Source organism: Aspergillus novofumigatus (genome assembly GCF_002847465.1).
Source record: "Aspergillus novofumigatus IBT 16806 chromosome Unknown P174scaffold_8, whole genome shotgun sequence".
NCBI lineage: Eukaryota > Fungi > Ascomycota > Eurotiomycetes > Eurotiales > Aspergillaceae > Aspergillus > Aspergillus novofumigatus.
Genome location: NW_020194281.1, coordinates 1,293,477 through 1,310,260, shown reverse-complemented (window position 1 = coordinate 1,310,260; position 16,784 = coordinate 1,293,477). Strand labels below are relative to the sequence as shown.

At 50.9% G+C, this 16,784-nt stretch overlaps 8 protein-coding genes across 8 annotated transcripts; 7 read left to right on the top strand and 1 right to left on the bottom strand.

Moving 5' to 3' along the window:
* The first annotated feature begins 477 nt into the window (after positions 1 to 477).
* On the top strand, positions 478 to 2,075 carry P174DRAFT_515468 (phosphatidylserine decarboxylase family protein). The gene is made up of 2 exons (XM_024832186.1): positions 478 to 594; positions 646 to 2,075. Exons 1-2 carry the CDS (start codon positions 554 to 556, stop codon positions 1,928 to 1,930), a joined length of 1,326 nt encoding a protein of 441 aa, XP_024678943.1. The 5' UTR covers positions 478 to 553; the 3' UTR covers positions 1,931 to 2,075.
* A 382-nt stretch (positions 2,076 to 2,457) lies between these two features.
* P174DRAFT_424530 (uncharacterized protein) lies at positions 2,458 to 2,768 on the top strand (the record flags this gene model as incomplete). The annotated part of the gene is made up of 2 exons (XM_024825206.1): positions 2,458 to 2,685; positions 2,739 to 2,768. 2 exons carry the CDS (start codon positions 2,458 to 2,460, stop codon positions 2,766 to 2,768), a joined length of 258 nt encoding a protein of 85 aa, XP_024678942.1.
* A 627-nt stretch (positions 2,769 to 3,395) lies between these two features.
* On the bottom strand, positions 3,396 to 5,204 carry P174DRAFT_445281 (putative sugar transporter). The gene has a single exon (XM_024828295.1). It carries the CDS (start codon positions 4,925 to 4,927, stop codon positions 3,512 to 3,514), a length of 1,416 nt encoding a protein of 471 aa, XP_024678941.1. The 5' UTR covers positions 4,928 to 5,204; the 3' UTR covers positions 3,396 to 3,511.
* A 172-nt stretch (positions 5,205 to 5,376) lies between these two features.
* On the top strand, positions 5,377 to 6,515 carry P174DRAFT_445279 (YdcF family protein). The gene has a single exon (XM_024828294.1). It carries the CDS (start codon positions 5,606 to 5,608, stop codon positions 6,404 to 6,406), a length of 801 nt encoding a protein of 266 aa, XP_024678940.1. The 5' UTR covers positions 5,377 to 5,605; the 3' UTR covers positions 6,407 to 6,515.
* Positions 6,516 to 7,535: 1,020 nt separating this feature from the next.
* Positions 7,536 to 9,032, top strand: P174DRAFT_463788 (uncharacterized protein; the record flags this gene model as incomplete). The annotated part of the gene is made up of 2 exons (XM_024830320.1): positions 7,536 to 8,117; positions 8,169 to 9,032. The coding sequence occupies 2 exons, from the start codon at positions 7,536 to 7,538 to the stop codon at positions 9,030 to 9,032; spliced, it is 1,446 nt and encodes a 481-aa protein (XP_024678939.1).
* A 1,287-nt stretch (positions 9,033 to 10,319) lies between these two features.
* P174DRAFT_424526 (uncharacterized protein) lies at positions 10,320 to 10,658 on the top strand (the record flags this gene model as incomplete). The annotated part of the gene is made up of 2 exons (XM_024825205.1): positions 10,320 to 10,344; positions 10,402 to 10,658. The coding sequence occupies 2 exons, from the start codon at positions 10,320 to 10,322 to the stop codon at positions 10,656 to 10,658; spliced, it is 282 nt and encodes a 93-aa protein (XP_024678938.1).
* Positions 10,659 to 11,213: 555 nt separating this feature from the next.
* On the top strand, positions 11,214 to 12,609 carry P174DRAFT_463787 (TDT family transporter; the record flags this gene model as incomplete). Its single annotated transcript, XM_024830319.1, has 7 exons — positions 11,214 to 11,305; positions 11,357 to 11,737; positions 11,770 to 11,950; positions 11,989 to 12,074; positions 12,128 to 12,319; positions 12,358 to 12,412; positions 12,463 to 12,609. The coding sequence occupies 7 exons, from the start codon at positions 11,214 to 11,216 to the stop codon at positions 12,607 to 12,609; spliced, it is 1,134 nt and encodes a 377-aa protein (XP_024678937.1).
* A 1,136-nt stretch (positions 12,610 to 13,745) lies between these two features.
* Positions 13,746 to 16,739, top strand: P174DRAFT_454408 (uncharacterized protein; the record flags this gene model as incomplete). Its single annotated transcript, XM_024829237.1, has 2 exons — positions 13,746 to 16,248; positions 16,280 to 16,739. The coding sequence occupies 2 exons, from the start codon at positions 13,746 to 13,748 to the stop codon at positions 16,426 to 16,428; spliced, it is 2,652 nt and encodes an 883-aa protein (XP_024678936.1). The 3' UTR covers positions 16,429 to 16,739.
* Between the last annotated feature and the right edge of the window lie 45 nt (positions 16,740 to 16,784).

The window sequence follows — 16,784 nt, the reverse complement described above, 5'->3', positions numbered from 1 at the left end:
TCCACAGCGGAATACACTACAAGCAATAGCTCAGCTTTTTGCGTGGTATGGATGACATTGGATATAAACGCCTGCAATAACATCAATAGACTGTTGGATTGAGTGATTGCGAGATCATCAAGGATGTATCCTTCGAGTCTGTGTCATTTGAACCATTGAAGGTCATGTTGAATTCAGCCCTAGCAACATGGTGTGGTGATGATTGATCACGAGTGATAGTGTATATCAAGATGGGCCGTCCTGCAGAAGCACCGTCTTTTCCAGACTTTATTTCAAGATTGACATCATCAAATATTATTCAATATTCTCCAGTCTCCACTTCGATACATAGTACGGAATCATACTACTTTAGGTTGTAGCTTGGCTATTCTTGTTTCTCTCCACAATTGGCTCTATCGGTATGACATCACCCCCTGTCACCTTATAAGTTAAACTAAACCCAGCTTCGTCAACATACCCCCTGTGCACATTCTCATGCCGAGAACAATTATTTGATCCCCCAAGAGACCATATTTTCGATTTCTACAGCACGACAGACACTACTAGAGATACCATGGGCGGCAAGCAGGATCACGATACTCCAAAGCTACATCGGTAAGCATTCGCATTCTTTTACTGGCCGAGCAGCTGAACTGACGAAATCAGCGTCGGAAAATGGATGCCCTCGAGCCATGCTGCGCACCAGGAATGGCTGGGCGGAGTCATCACACATGTCGACAAGAACACGTCGCATAAATTGCACCCTGTTCTGCAAGAATTCAAAGAACTGATCGAATCCAATTCCCGCGTCTACCTACTCATCTCCGCCATGTTTGCCGAGATCCCTCACAAACGACCATACAGTACCGACCCGACAGGCTGCGCACAGATCCGCGACTACCACCACCTCCTGCAAGTTTTGAACTACCTTCTGACCACTGCGCCTAGCTGGAACGACTTCTCTCATCGCGTTGGTCTCGTTGGTCTCCCGATCAATGCAGTGTTGGACTGGAGCATGGGTACGCCTAGCGGCTACGCCGCGTACCTGGACCCCGAAATCAACAGGATGGTCAAGAAGATTCTCAATGCGTGGGGAGACTACCTCAAGTCTCCCGAGTCCGCCTCGGTCCTCAACGACACTTCCAGCGGCTGGTTCGGCTCCACGGCAAGGACCGATCTGGAGGAGGTCGGTAACGTGGGCGAGACCAGCTACTCGTTCGAGGATCTGTACGTTTGCGACCCTTCGGCAAAGCACCACGGATTCAAATCGTGGGACGACTTCTTCACTCGTGTCTTCCGCGAGGGTGTGAGACCCGTCGCGTCGCCTGAGGATGACACCGTCATCGCAAACGCATGCGAGGCGCAGCCCTACAAGGTTGCTCACAACGTCAAAGAGCGGGACATGTTCTGGATCAAAGAGCAACCCTACTCGGTCCGCGATATGCTGAACCACGACGAGTTCACGCCGCAGTTTGTCGGCGGAACTGTCTATCAAGCGTTCTTGAGCGCGCTGAGCTACCACCGCTGGCATTCGCCTGTCAGCGGCAAGGTGGTGAAAGCATATGTCGTCCAAGGAACGTACTATTCCGAGCCGTTGTTTGAGGGAGTCGGGGATCCATCGCCCCATCAGATCGACCTGTCCGGCCAGGTCACCGCCCAGGAGTATAACAGCGCCACGGCAACGAGAGCACTGATCTTTATAGAAGCAGATCACCCGGCCATTGGTCTCATGTGCTTCATGGGTATCGGTATGTGCGAGGTTTCCACCTGCGAGATCACAGTCAAGGAGGGTCAGCATCTGAAGAAGGGCGACCAGCTCGGTATGTTCCACTTTGGAGGGTCGACGTATTGTCTGCTCTTCCGGAAGGGTGTCAAGGTGGAGGGATTTCCGGAACCTTCGAGAGGTCAGAACGTGCCTGTCCGAAGCTGTCTGGCAAAGGTGCAGCCTTAACTGTTGAGTTGTAATATAGCATTTGTACATAAAAAAACCGTAAGATGGGTTCGAGCTTCATGGAAAATGTGTACATACATATCGGCAAGGGCATGAATCGACAGTGACTATATCCTGGCCACGATCTGCGGTCAGAAGTTGTTGGTCTCCCGCCATGCAAGGGCAATCATGACCCTTGCTTAGAGCGCACGCAATCCTACACAGCAACGTTGATCATGTTAAGCTATATCCGAGTGTGTTTAAACGATCTACAGCCAGAAACCCGCTTCTGATGCAAACACGAAACACAAATGTTGATCGATATATCCGTAAGACACAGATCATCAACAACAGTCCACGCGGCTGCAACTAACTCGAAGAACCAAGTACGACACTGTCTTATACAGCTAGACATCTACATCACGATCAACACCAAAATATTGCCTGTGGGTTACCATTCAGCAACATATAAATTGGGCAGCAATCCCTCCCCTCAATCCCCGTCAGTACCTCACTTCAATATCTCTCAACTTAGACAGGAAATCACAATGCACTTCACAACCCTCATCGCAACTACTTTGGGGCTTCTGACCGCGGTCTCTGCGATGGCGTCGTCAGCCTCACCCTCAGCATCTCCCAGCTCGATTCTGGCAGCCCCATCCACCCCAATCTCACTCCATGCACCAAGACACCCTGCTCGATTCGTCCGGCGAGTACTGCCGTCGTCTACGCCTGTGGCATCTGTATCCTCCATGTCATCGGCTACTCCTTCTGCTGTATTTCAGGGCCCCGTTGCAGTTCGTTGAATTTGCTGCTAACGGTTGGTTAGACTCCTTCCTCCGAAATTATGGGGAGGTAATTGGGGATGTGATATTGGTGGTTTGGTTTGGACGAAAAAGGAAGATGTGCTAGGTTGGATATACCTTGAGATCGTTATGTCTTGAAAAGGCTGGAGAGGATGTGAGATGGATGGAGGGATGGAGATCCATGATTTTTGTGTGTTTAGATAGAGTGAAATGTTCTTGGAATCTGTTCTAGAGTACCTTTTTTTTCCCTGGTAGATATTATACTAGGTCTCACTGGGGTGTTGACACGGAAGCTGTGCTAAAGTCTTCCGGCCTGGATAGGCCTCCCTCTGAGTAACATTACTGTCGTCTCAAATGGCTCAGAGTAGCATTTAGAAAGTTGGATAGCCTCTAGCAATGGCCTCGGCCCCCGGTCAACGTAGCTGCCCTCGGCGCCAGACAGGAGGTAATCAACTAGTTACCTCCAGCCCTTAAGCCCGAGGATTTCATAAGAGCTTCGTAGAATCTTAAGAGCTCTACCCTAAGCTATACACTCCTAAGCTGTCTACTCGGGGCTCTCGGAGCTGTAGGGATCCTTCCTAGGGCGCCTGCCATGCCTACTGCAATACAGCAACACACAGAGTGTTCCGTTTCAAGGATTCTGGGTTAGCCTGCTCGCGCTAGACTGATAAGTGAAGTACCCTGTATCATTCAAGTCTAGCTGAATTCTATGTAGGATGTGTGCAGGACGCTCTTTAGGACTATAAACTCGACTTCCCCCTCGACTCGTATCCAATCAGCAAAACCACCAACCCAGCTACAACAAACAGCCCCCGCTCACATACACCGGCACACTGGTCTTTAGATCCGCGACGAGCGCGATCACCGGCGCCAGGATCCCGCCCACCCGGTTGGCCGCTGCGGTCAACGCATTCCCCGTTCCCCGGTCCTTGGTCAGGAACATCTCGGGCGTGTACGCATAGAGAACCGCGTAGAGAATACTACTGGTAAAGCTATACGCGCAGTTCCAACCCAGTAGGGCAGACGATGACATGGCTGTTGTAGAGGCAAGCAGAAACGCACCTGTCAGCACGGCGGATGAGCTGATGGCGCCCCGCCGGCCGAGGTAGGGTATTTCGACTAGCACACCGCCGATCAGGGCACCAGGTAGGCCTGCCGCGGCGATGATGAGCGAGTTCCGGTAGGTCAGAGCCGTTGAGCCATCGCCAAATTCGGCGCCCTTGGTCTGCTGGATGTAGGGCAGGAAGGCGTTGTAGAGGGGAAAGCCGAGGCCGATAAGGCCCCAGACGACGATAAGCAGCGATGTGGACCAAGCGCGTCCGGGAGTATCGAAGAGGGCCCGGATATGACTGAGGGTTAAGTGATCCAGCCGCTGGCGGATAAGAACGTTTGTTCCGGCAGTGGTGGGCTGCTCTGCGGAGGCTTCATCAGTGATGAGGTCGTCCACGGACAAGGAGGCAGAGGAGCCATTCCGGCGGGCGACTTCGTGGACGACGGCCACGGCATCCTCGTAGCGGCCTTTGCCCATTAGAAACTTGGGCGATTCATACAAGGTAAAGCAGGTCCAGCGGAGGAGACACATGACCATGGCTATCCCGCCCATGGCGATGAGGAAGTACCGCCAGCCCATGTTGTTGGCGCGGGTGCAGGCGTCTTCATCGGGGCAGGTAAGATTGCCCAGAATTGGCCAGGCGATCAGATTGGCGAGCAGCTGAGCGAGCGCCCAGTACACGGACAGCACAGTGAGCAAATACTGGTGTGAGCCCGGGAGGAACTCGAGGAAGATGGCCGAGTCTACGGGGAGGTTCCCGCCCACGCCGATGGACCATAGCGCGGTGAAGACACATACCGCCGCGAATGAGGGTGAGCCGGCTGCTACGAGCCCGAATACTGCGGTCAGACCGATGGTCAGATTGAATGCCCAGCGGCGGCCGAAGATGTCGCAGCCAAAGCCCCAGAACAGGGCGCCAATGAGCAGGCCGATATTCTGGGCTAGAGTCAGGAACGGTGGACTGGAGATGTGGAATTCCGACGTAACAGGGCCCAGGATAAGCGAGGTCACGATCGGCCAGAGGTTATCGCTTGCCCAGCCGAAGCCGATGACGATAAACAGTTGCCATTGATAGGCGCCCATGCCAATACTCTGGATGGCAGTGTTGAGTGTGGCGGCGTTGAGCCGGTAGTTGGTGATTTTGTCTTGGTCAACTGCCATTTTGATTCATGAGGTAGATTTGATGGGTTCAATGAACTGGAGATGATGGCGAAGAGGAAGAAAAAGATGAAGACTGAAGGACATTTTCTGCAGGTTACAACCGTTACATTGAAGCTTCAGCCCCGCGTCAAATACGGATGACGTGATTGGAGCCTTGTCTGAGACCAACAAAATTCCGATTTTTGCAGATATGCTTTCTCAAGTGTAATTAATATCGATATTTTCATGTTATCATACAACAGAGGAAAGAAGAGAGAAAGAAAGGGACGGGAGGAGTGGAAGAAACAGGTGAGAACAAAGTTGAAGTCATCCACGTCCCTAATAACTTAGTTTCTACTCTTAAGCTTGAGCTGAGCTAGGTTGTTCTGGCCCGCACTTCCGCAATTGTAGTCAGGGTGCATTCGCAGCGTGAGTCGAACTGCGCAGTACGTCACTATCGCTAATAATGAGGCTGCTGATGAAGCATCTATTTAACATACCATTAGCACTCTTCAGGTAAACTAGATTAGCTATGGCGGAGGGATTCAAACAAGTGGAGTCAATCGACTCAATCCCTCATCACCCCAAAACCACGTCCACAAGTGGATCAAACTAATTCATCATCTACTCGTTTTGACCATAGACCAACATCTCTCAGATTACCTTGATCTATATATAGCACAGAATCCAAAGTTCATAATGCCATCCATGGATCCCAACGACATCAACATTGTCGCTCATTTCCTCGCCTTCGACCAAATCGCCTCACCTTCCCCTCCGTCAGATGCAGCAGATGTCCTCGTCCTCTGCGTCTCCGCCATCCTCCCCATAGCAGAGAAAGTCTTCACGCATTTCGAGAATAACCCAACAGCAATCAAAACTCTGGTCCTCTGCGGCGGAATCGGCCATTCCACGCCTCATCTCTACGAAGCTATCGCCAACGATCCACGCTACGCGCATCTCCTCCCGGAGATTGACGGACTACCAGAAGCACAGGTCCTTCATCGCGTTTTCACGCGGTGTTTTGATGCACCGAGGATCCTGAGCTCATGTCGTGTCCTGATTGAAGACCGCTCGACGAACTGCGGCGCTAATGCAGTTGAAACGAAGAGGGTTCTTGAGGAGAACGGCATTCATCCCCGGAGTATGCTAATTGTGCAGGATCCGACCATGTCTCGGCGGACGGTGGCGTCGTTTGAGAAGGCCTTTTCTGGTGGGGGAACCCTGCGGTTTACCAGCTGGCCGACTTTCGTGCCTAAATTTAGGCTTGAAGGAGGGAAGCTGGTGTATGATGAGTCTGTTGGGATTGACGCGTGGCGGTTGTGGAGGTTACCGCGGTTCCTGGGCCTGGTTATGGGGGAGATTCCACGACTTAGAGATGATGAGGAAGGGTATGGTCCCAAAGGAAAAGGGTTCATTGTGCATGTTGATGTTCCAGATGAAGTAGAGGAAGCGTGGAGGAGAATTAAGGATGTGGAGATGGAATGGGAGAGACGGTAATTGTGGGTTGATGTCTGGGATATAAGACAAGTTGATGTCTTGCGTCTGAAGGCATCTTTGCCTGTGTTTCAGTTGGACTGCAAAATCGAACTGTGGTATGAGAGACTGGCGTGTAAATAAGTCTAGGCCGAGTTCTAGAGTTTGATCTGTCTCTAACATCCCCGTCACTGCTGTGCAGGATGGTCAACACAACAACTCCTGCTGGCCGGCATCCCTGGAGGATTGCCACAAAATAGTCAAAATTGAGCTGCCTTGCAGATAAGCAAACAATGCTGTATGGCACCAGAATCTCGCTCACCAACACCAGTAAACGAGAAATGAAGTAAACTGGCTGACCTTGCCAGCCTTGGAAAGATGCAAAGGCTGTCGGCGCAGTTCGTGGCGTATCTGTATGACAAGGCCGGCTCCAGTTCGCCTATTCGCCATCTTCTGGTCAGTATGCTGGCAAGAGACTATGAAAGATGTCTATCTGAGGTGGGAGCAGCCGGCCTACCCAAAGAGTTTCTATCTAATCTGTTGAACTATGTTGCGGGGGTGACGGCTCATCGGCCTATGCAGGAGTACTGAGGGAAGTGCATGTTCCATTTGCATGAGACAGAGCAAGAGTTCTATCCCCGTCACTTTATGGTTTATTGACTTGGTGTTATAAAGCGATGAGTTGGGCTTATAGTCCGTGTGTGTTTGTGTGTTTGAGTTTTCTTCTTTGTATTGATTGTCCCCTTCTGGGCCATGACCTCACATAGCTCTCGCACAGTAGGTATGCTTTGTACTTCCTTTTTGTTCTCGCTGAAAAGCACGTCAACAATACTTTCAAGATGCCTTCTTATATTCAGGTCATTTAGGCCATTAGTCACCTTCCATGAGATGTTAAGGCCTTGATTCGATGGCAGTCTCCATACAATGAACCGACTGTCAAGGCAACCTCAGTCAACAGAACTGATTCTAACGAAAATCTCCGGCAAAATGAAGGCTACAGTGAATTTCAAGCAGTGGCCGAGCCTGAGGCAGTCTAGTTGCTATGGGTATGTAACCTCACAGGTTTGACACTTCACTCACTAACTAACCATCCTTCATCTCTCTCCCCAGCTGTCGTTGCTCAGAACCTCGATAGCACGACCTCGACGCCAAAATGGCGGTCGAAATCCTGGATTTCCCCGTCGAGATACTCGAAATGATCTTCTTCGAAGCCATCCATCCGTGGGAAGACGACATCGACGAGATTATGGACTATGAAACAGGCCTCAGTATTGCTCTCACGTGCAGAAGATTCAATCTCGTCGCTCGACATGTGTTGTACCGCCGAATCGAACTGGGCACGCCAGATCTCGATCCTGTCGGCAAACCCGCTGAAGCACTGTTGCAGATCCTGACCTTGTATCCTGAACTGCGACCCACGTGCCAGTCCTTCCATATTTATCTCGGGCAAGGAGCCTTTCAGCAAGTGACATTCAAAACAATCAGCAAGCTGGTGTCTTTGCTGCATCGCTTGCGCGTGTTCGAAGTATCTGGGAGCAACGGCCAACCGTTGACGTGGCTGCTGCTCCTGAAGGCCATACAGATGAAGACTGTGGAGGAAATTAGAGCTGGTGACTGCATTATACCCCCTCGACAGGCAGCATTGAAGATACGAAGGCGAGACATCTGGGCCGTGAGAATGGCTGCTCTGGGGGACAATATCCCTGGAAATGTTGCGGATTTTCTCGACGCTCAGGTGAGCTGAGGCCCGCATCTCGACAATGTCAATAGAGCTGACAGTGCAAAGAATGAAAACGGAACACTCCCTGTTATCAAGACGGCGAAGTTCAAGAGATTCAGCCAGACCCCTCGACTGCTGCAGGAGATCCTGACCTGGTTCACTGGTCTCCAGCATTTTGCCTTTACATACACATACAATCACTCGTATGCCTGGTCATACAGATGGAGCTACACCAACATTGGAGCGGCCCTCAACCGTCACAAAGAGACGTTGAGGTCGATTCTGATCCATCTGTTTGGGTACAGCCGGATGGGCTTCTTCGACTTGAGAAGCTACACGAATCTAAGAGTTCTCGGACTCTCATTCCAGAACATCGTAGTTGAATCTCCCGAAGCCGCTGCGACTAAACTCCTCGCGCCGAATTTAGAGCTATTAGTGCTCGACTTCTGGAAGGTCGTCCGCGAGAAGGCCAAATACAACTGTATTGAAAAGCGTGACGAGGAGTGGTTAGTACAATTCGGAGAACATGCGTCAAAAGTACGAGAGTCTCTTCCCAGGGTACACGCCAAAATCCCCGCGTACACGTTTCGAGGCACCGAGAAGGAGCTTTGGGACGCCCGCTGTACGTTTGAGGATCTTGACAATATCCAGGACGAGCTGCAGGGATATGGCATTGATTTCACATACGATGACCCTCCTGTCTCCAAAGAAGAATTCCGGGAATGGATACGAGACAAGGATGAAATGGACTTGCTTGGGGGACTTTGGAGATACATGAACCGCTACGCTGCATACCACTCAGATGAATCCGATTCGGGATTTGAAACTGACATACTGGATATCAAGGAATATGGCGAAGTGGCCCAGGAATCTACAGACAAAGTGGATACGGAGGAGACAGGCGAGGCGGAGGAAGAGGCCCAGACTTGACCGCGTTGGCCATCATGTACCAATTTTTGACGAACTTTCTCTTTTTTCGGCTTCATGTGTCATGATATCCTTGGGATGCGTTGTCTTCTTCATGAAACCAGGCGCAAGGTGTGCGACTGGGTTTTGCTGGGAATGTATAAAGCCCATCCTATGTGAAATATGAAATTTGTACGTAGTAGACAAGACACCGTATGCCTTTTTACTCTTATCCTTCTCTGTAATCCGAGAGACAACAAGAAATTTTGCACTATTAAGAAAAGTAAGATACACTATGCACTGGAAGTCCAGGTCGGTTGACAGCGTCATATAATATGGAATCATCTATTGCCCAGTCAGTCGCCTGAAAGGGAGCTGAATGATTTATTGCCTAGGGTTGATGCATTATTATGAGACAGAGACAGGTTGTTCATCAGGTCTTTGACTTGAAGAAGACATGTAGATCTTGTTAACTGTGATGCTAAACTATGGATTTAACCCGTTGCGAGCCTCTGGTTCAGGACTCGTCGAAAGTTGTACTGCAAAGGCAATACCTACAATCACTTCCATAGAGACTGATATACCGTGGTGATATTCCAGGAATTCAATGCGCATGATAACAAGGTGGTCTCAGTGTCAGTGTTTATCTGTCCAGATCATCCAACAAAACGCTTCTTCTAAACGGCGCACGAGCAGATCAATCTGCTAATCAAGTTTCCATATTAGTTTTACTCCCCTGTCTCTGCTTCAATTCTATACCCATTACCGATAATATGACAGTATTGAATTCCAAGCAGGGAATCATCACTGATATGAAAATGGCCTGTGGCTGTGCGGTTGGGATATATGACATCATCGCAATCGATACTTAGATCAGTCCTAAGACGAGATCTGAGAAACTCATCCTGATATCCACTAAAGTAAGATCATTGACAACGGTAGCAGCCATATACGGCCAAATAAACAATACTACCTTTCAATTACTTGCATGATGTACCTTAATCGCCACCAACCCCACTCTCCATGACACGCGCGATGATATCAACCATGGAAGTTGAGTTGCGTCAGCCAGCAGCGCACCATGGTCTCATTGGCAGTTATTCCCCGGCGCTGCTGTCTGGATATCCATTCCCGGCTGCTGGGTCAGGGCTGACGTATGGTGCTTGTGCTTGTTCCTGTTGGTCTATAAATCAAGCTGGTAGACTCAGGATGACAGAGTCTAGGTGACAGGACTACTACTACCTACTACCTTAACAATCCAAAGCGATTTCCATCTGAATTTAAACACTGCACCACTACTTCCACATCAAAATGTCTGACGACCAGAAACAGAACCGTATGCTCTCGTACCTCTACCTCTTGCACCAAGATCCAGGCTGATTGAGACTGACAGCTGGCCTCCTCGGTGGTCTTGGGACTACTCTAGGCAACACCGTTGGCGGCCTCACAAACACCGTCGGTTACACGGTCGGTGGCCTTGGACAAACTGTTGGCGGCGCGACCAAGGGACTGGGAGAGACCGTCGGCGGAGCCACCCAAGGACTCGGAGACACTGTGTCTGGTGCTGGGCAGGGACTGGGACAGACGACAAACAGTGTGGGCAATAGCACGAAGGATACTTTGGCAAGCATTGGAGGACAGAGGAAGTAGTAATGTTACGGTGGACGATGGTTACTTGTGATTTGTATGTTGTTTCTGATTTACTTCATGAATAATGAAATGAGCTTGTTTGTTCAGGCTATTAGGCGTACTATATATATATATATATATGGCCCATTGACGGTCCAACTGAATCTATGCACAATGTCTCGAATATTTCGACTATCACTGTCTTTGATCTCACTAAAGAATATCCCGACATCGATTCGATTAATATTGATTGCGTGATAAAAATAGCTCTGGCTTGACATAAGAATGGATTTGTCGGCCGAATTGACTTTCAGCGTACCGGCTAACCGAAGATGACTCAGTCAGCGAGTCGATGAAGACGAAGAGTATATTGGGCTATATCGAGCTGATCTCAGAAAATAATAAACAGGAGGTCAAGAATTAACCTTCGAACCTCTGGAATCTGCGTCGTGGTGCATATATACAGCATTTTTCGCTGGATTGAGTTTCGGTCCCTCACAGCGGTGGCGAACATCCTTACTTCGATCCATCATCCTCAACTTCTTCAAGAGTCGACAGGATTAGATCATCGGCATAATGAGCTGCACAAATACAAATTCCCAAACACAAACCCAGCTCACAAAACATGATGTGGGCTGGAGGAGGATCGTCCGCAACTTCACCCCTTCGTACGCACCTTGCTCCCATTACAAGCGAAGAAAACTACTAACTGCGAATAGATGGTTCTCGGTCACAATGGGCACAGGCATTGTATCAATTCTTTTGAATACACTGCCCTACAATGCTCAATGGCTGTACTGGATTTCCGTCGTCATCTTTGCTATCAATGTCCTCCTCTTCATCACAGGATGTATCATCAGCTTCTTGCGATATATACTGTATCCGGAGATCTTCGGAGCCATGATCGTCCATCCCGTGCAGTCAATGTTTATTGGGACTTTTCCCATGGGCTTGACTACGATTATCAACATGTTTTGTTTCGTTTGCGTGCCGGTGTGGGGTGAATGGACCAGAAACTTTGCTTGGGGTTTGTGGATCTTCGACGCGATACTTTCAGTGGTGACGGCGTTGTCGTTACCCTTCTTGCTGTATGCCCTCACGTCCTGCACACTTATTTGAATATGTGACTTAGAATCCGCAGCATGGCCCATGGAAACGAAACGCAACTCTCCTCCATGACAGCCGTCTGGCTTCTCCCAATCGTAAGCTGCATCGTTGCAGCCTCCTCGGGCGCCATCGTCGCTGACGTCCTCCCCAACCCTCAACACGCCTTATGGACGGTGCTCGTCAGCTATGTTCTCTGGGGCATTGGCGTCCCCTCGCCATGATGGTCATGGTAATCTACCTCCAGCGCCTGACCCTCCACAAGCTCCCGCCGAAGGCTGTCATCGTTAGTGTTTTCCTGCCCCTGGGACCATTAGGTCAGGGCGGTTATGGGTGAGTTTTGTTTCCATCCTTTTCGCTACTTCAAATACTAATGTCGCCAACAGAGCGATGAAACTAGGCAAATCCGCCCAAACCATCTTCGCGCAGACACATACACTGGAAGCCTCGTCCGGCCCAACCTTCTACACGCTGGGGTTCCTCGTCGCGCTCATTCTCTGGTCGTTCGGACTGGTCTGGCTATTCTTCGCATCGGCGTCTATCGCTAGATGTCGCAACTTTCCTTTTAATATCGGCTGGTGGGGTTCACATTCCCGCTCGGGGTCTTTGCTGCCAGTACCTGTCAAATAGGCCGAGAGCTGCCGTCAGAATTTTTCAAGGTGCTCGGAACGGTAGGTCACCCATTTGTCTATTGAATAGAGGAGGCCTCTGACCTATGCAGATTATTTCGCTCTGTGTAGTGGTTTTATGGATGGTGGTGAGTATTGGGACGTTGAAAGGCGTGGTATCAGGGAAGCTCTTCTTTGCGCCATGTTTGGCAGATCTGAAGCTGAAGGAGGAGGACAAGGATGTTGCGAAGGCTGCTTGATATATATATGGACTATTTTGCTGGGTATGTAGTGGTGATATGGATTGATAGAAAGTATGCTAATAAACAATTATCTTTAATGAACAAATCTCGATCAATAATAATTTATTATAAACTTAATCTTGAAGAAACAAAAATATTAAGTGGAGGAAATAATGGGCCTGATATTTTTTTTTGTGATCGAGATTATTATTATTATTCTCCATCGATTTTCCACATTTTATTATTTTATTGATTTAATTTTTCCTCTCCTCTTTCTTTTTTTATTATTATTTTAGCTCGGTGGTTCTCGATCTCTATGGGGTAGTGCCAGCATCATCGGACTAACTGATATCATTTACATGACAGTCTGCCTTCCTGCAACCTACACTCTCTACTGCGTACACTTAGAGCAATTGCTCTCTCTCTTGCCCTTAGACAAAGGCATAGAGATAATCCTGGGTGACTCATCTTCACGACGACTGGTGATTAGAGAAGGGCCAAGTAGACACGAAATCACGTGATGCGGAGCCCGCCCAAAAATCCAAAATCCAAAAAACGGAAAATAAAAAATAAAAAAAAGAACAACGCCGACAGTCCATCTCGCGATCCCCAAACATCCATCGTCTTGGCCGTTGTTCAGCGTTGATTTCATCAGAATTCCCTTCTGCTCCTCATTGCTCTTATTTTTCTGCTTTCTTTCTTGCCCCAATACCCCCTTGTGCTCTTGCTGTGCCGGGTTATTCGTCCTGCCAGCCTTTTCTCGTGTATTATTATTTCTCTCAACTTGCCTAACCACTGCGCCACTGGGTCGAACCCGCCTGCCGTAGTTACGGCCTGAGGCCACAAACTATTCACTCAACCATAATCAGGCCGGACAGGAGTTGGCAGAACATAACCACCACCTACTTTTTGCTTTTATTGAAACAATTGCTTCTCCTTGACATACCTTTACTTACTGTGATTCTATCTGTGAGCCCATTCCGATCAATTGTCTGTGGTTGATTCCCCTGTGATCATCATCACCGACCCGCGTCAACATTGTTATTATTGGTTCAAGACGCGGTAGTCACATGTCCTGTTGAGAGACAGCGTCCTTGGCTCATCTCGACACAGCGGACTCCTCGTCAGGGATTCCACAGGAATATTTGATCAAGATGATGGGATACGGGGGTCATCAGTATCATCATCAGCGTCAATCACAGCAAAATGCCCATCCCCAGCAGCAGCAGCAGCAGCAGCATCTGCAATCGCCTTCACTGAGCGGGGCCGCTGCGCATTCAGCCCATGGCAGCAATGGCATTGCTGCCAACAGCTCCCTGCTCCGGGGCCAGCAGCAGTCAGATCTGGCCAGTAATTCGCCCGATCTGAGGAAGATGACTCCCTCGTCGTCGGCGTCGATGGTCGGGTTTACCGCGGGAGGTGGCTATGGCACCTACGGTCATTATGCACCTCAGGGTACTCCAGATCTTTTGTCCAGGCATACCGACACCGTCGGTCAATTGAAAGACCCGTATCTCTCCCAGATACAGAGTTTGCAGAGGAACATGAATCCCATGGCGAACTTTCGTCCGCACCCAGCCATGAACCCTCAAGCCGCCATGTCGCCACATGCTCAAGCAATGAGTATTTCGTCTCCGCAGCAGTCGTACGAGAGGTTGCAACAGCATCCCCATCTGCAGCACCGGCAGACATCCCATACGCATCCCTCTGTGACTTCGCCTGCTGCCGCATCGCCCATGCTTGCGACTACTCAACCTCAGCAAACTCAGCACCATTACCAGCAAGCGCAACAGCAGCAGCAACCACAGTATCCGCAATCCTCACAGCAGACCGCGTATCAACAGACCCAGGCGCAAGCATCTCCGTACCAACAGCATCAGTCGTCTCCGTTTCATCAGCAACAGGCGCAGGCATCGCCATACCAGCAGACGCAGCAGACTTATCAGCAGCAGCAAGCTCAGCAGACTTACCAACAGCAACAGCAAGCTCAGCAGTCACGGTATCAGGCGCAGCAACCGCAGCAGCATCAGTTCCAACAGTATCCGTATCAGCGGTACCAGCAGGCTCAACAGGCCCAACAGGCGCATGCGCAGCAAGCACAACAAACACAGGTACAGCCAGCCCAGGCGGCACAGCCTGTCCAGCAACAGCCTCAGCAGGCCCAGCAGCACAACCGCCAGGAAGCGGCACAAACGCAGCAGTCTCAACAACCGCACGAACAAGCAGTGCAGCAAGCATTGCAGCAGCATCGCCAGGCTCAACAGCAAGCCCAGCAACATCAGAGACAGCCTCAGCAGCCGAGTCCCTACGCTCATACGCAGCAAGCTCAAGCGCAGCAGACGCATCAGTTCCATCAGCAGCCACAGCAAAAGCAAGCGACGCCATCAATCCAACCGGCTGCTTTGAGCGGAGCAAAACCTGCTGCGCAAGAACCCAAAAAGGAGGAAACGAAACCGACGAAGAAGCGTGCTAGACAATCCAAGGCCGCAGCCGCAGCCGCAGCCGCTTCTGCGTCTCCTGCGGTCGCTGCAGGCAAGATCAACGGAACAACACAACCAACACAGGCCGCCTATCGTCCCGAGGCTCCATCGCCGATTCAATTCGTACCTCAGCATCCGCACCTTGCACAGACTCAAGCCCAAACTCAAGCTCACCCCCAGGCTCACACTCAGGCCCACACTCAGGCCCACACTCAGACGCAGGCGCAGGCTCAACCTCAACCCTATCCCCAAGTCCAGCCTCAGCCCCAGTTTCAACCACAAGCTCAGGTGCCTAACCAGCTGCAGAACCCCACTGCTATGCAAGGCCAGAACCAGGGTCAAGGGCAAAGCCAACAGACCCAAGGCCAGACTCAGAGTCAACAGGGTCCAGCCGGTCCGGCGAATGCAGCGGGCTCAGGTGCTCCTGGTGCTCCAGGTGCTTCCCAGCAACCTGCTCCTACACCCCGGAAGCGCGGCCGTCCACGGAAGAATCCCTTGCCCGATGGAGCACAGCCTCCAAAGCCTAAGCCTAAGAAAGCTGCAACTGCACCCGCCCCGGCCGCCGCTGGTGGTGCTCCGGCCGGCACAGCCGTTCCCGGTCAAGGTCCCCACGCTGCCCCTGGCGCAGCTACCGCTCCAGGTGCTGCCCCGGTTCCCGGCCCCGATGGTACTGTCCCTGCCGTTCCTGTGAAACGAGGCCGCGGACGTCCCCGTAAATCAGAAACAGCCCCAGGCACAACCCCAAACCCAAAACACCACGCAAGCCATCCACCACGAAACCGGGCGGCACTGGCCGGCCACGGGGTCGTCCTCGTAAGGCCGACGTGGAAGCACGGAAGCGAGCCGAAGCCGAAGCTCAAGCCAAAGCTGAGGCAGAGGCGCAAGCCCAGGAACAGGGACAAGGACAAGGACAGGGACAGGGACAAACACAGGGACAGGTTCCGGTGCAGGTTCAACCTCAGGCCCAGCCGCAACCACAAGCGCAGTCGCAGGCCCCGGCTCAACCTCCAATTCAGATTCCCGTGCAGCCTCAGCACCACGTCCAGCCATCACCCCAGCCTCAGCCTCAGCATCTTCAGCATCAGGCGTCTCCGCACCTACACGCGCACGCGCATGCTCTCGCGAACCCGCATCAGCATGGCCACCAGCAACAACATCCACACCCACAGCACCAGCCGTCGGATCCCATGATGTTGAACCCGCCCCAGAAGCGCGGCCCCCGATGGACGCGAACGATCCGCGCAAGCGCGCCTACCTCATGCCTCATCAGCTGGCGCAGATGGCACCGCAGCTGCATCCACAGATGCACCCCCAGATGCCGCCGCACATGTCGCCACATATGCCTCAGCAAATGTAATTTGTCCCTTCAGTTTCAGCCCGTTTCAAGTTTCGATATCATTTCATCGGCCTGGATTTTTCTTTTCGTCAATTGTTGTGGATTGATTCTATTCTCGTCTTCGCCTTGGCTTCAGTTCCCCGACGACCGTCGCTGTCGCTGTTTGTTCCATGTCTTCTTTCGTGATGATATTCTCCCCATGTCTATGGATTGTCTAAACGGCATGCATCTATTCATACGTTTGCCCGGGCCCCAGTTTCAGTTATGTAATTCAATTTCTTAGTAGTTAGGTTAAGTGGCTAGTAATATACCTCTGATATCACCCTCAATATATTTCATCTCATCGGGTACTTCATACATTTACGCGAGTAGTACAA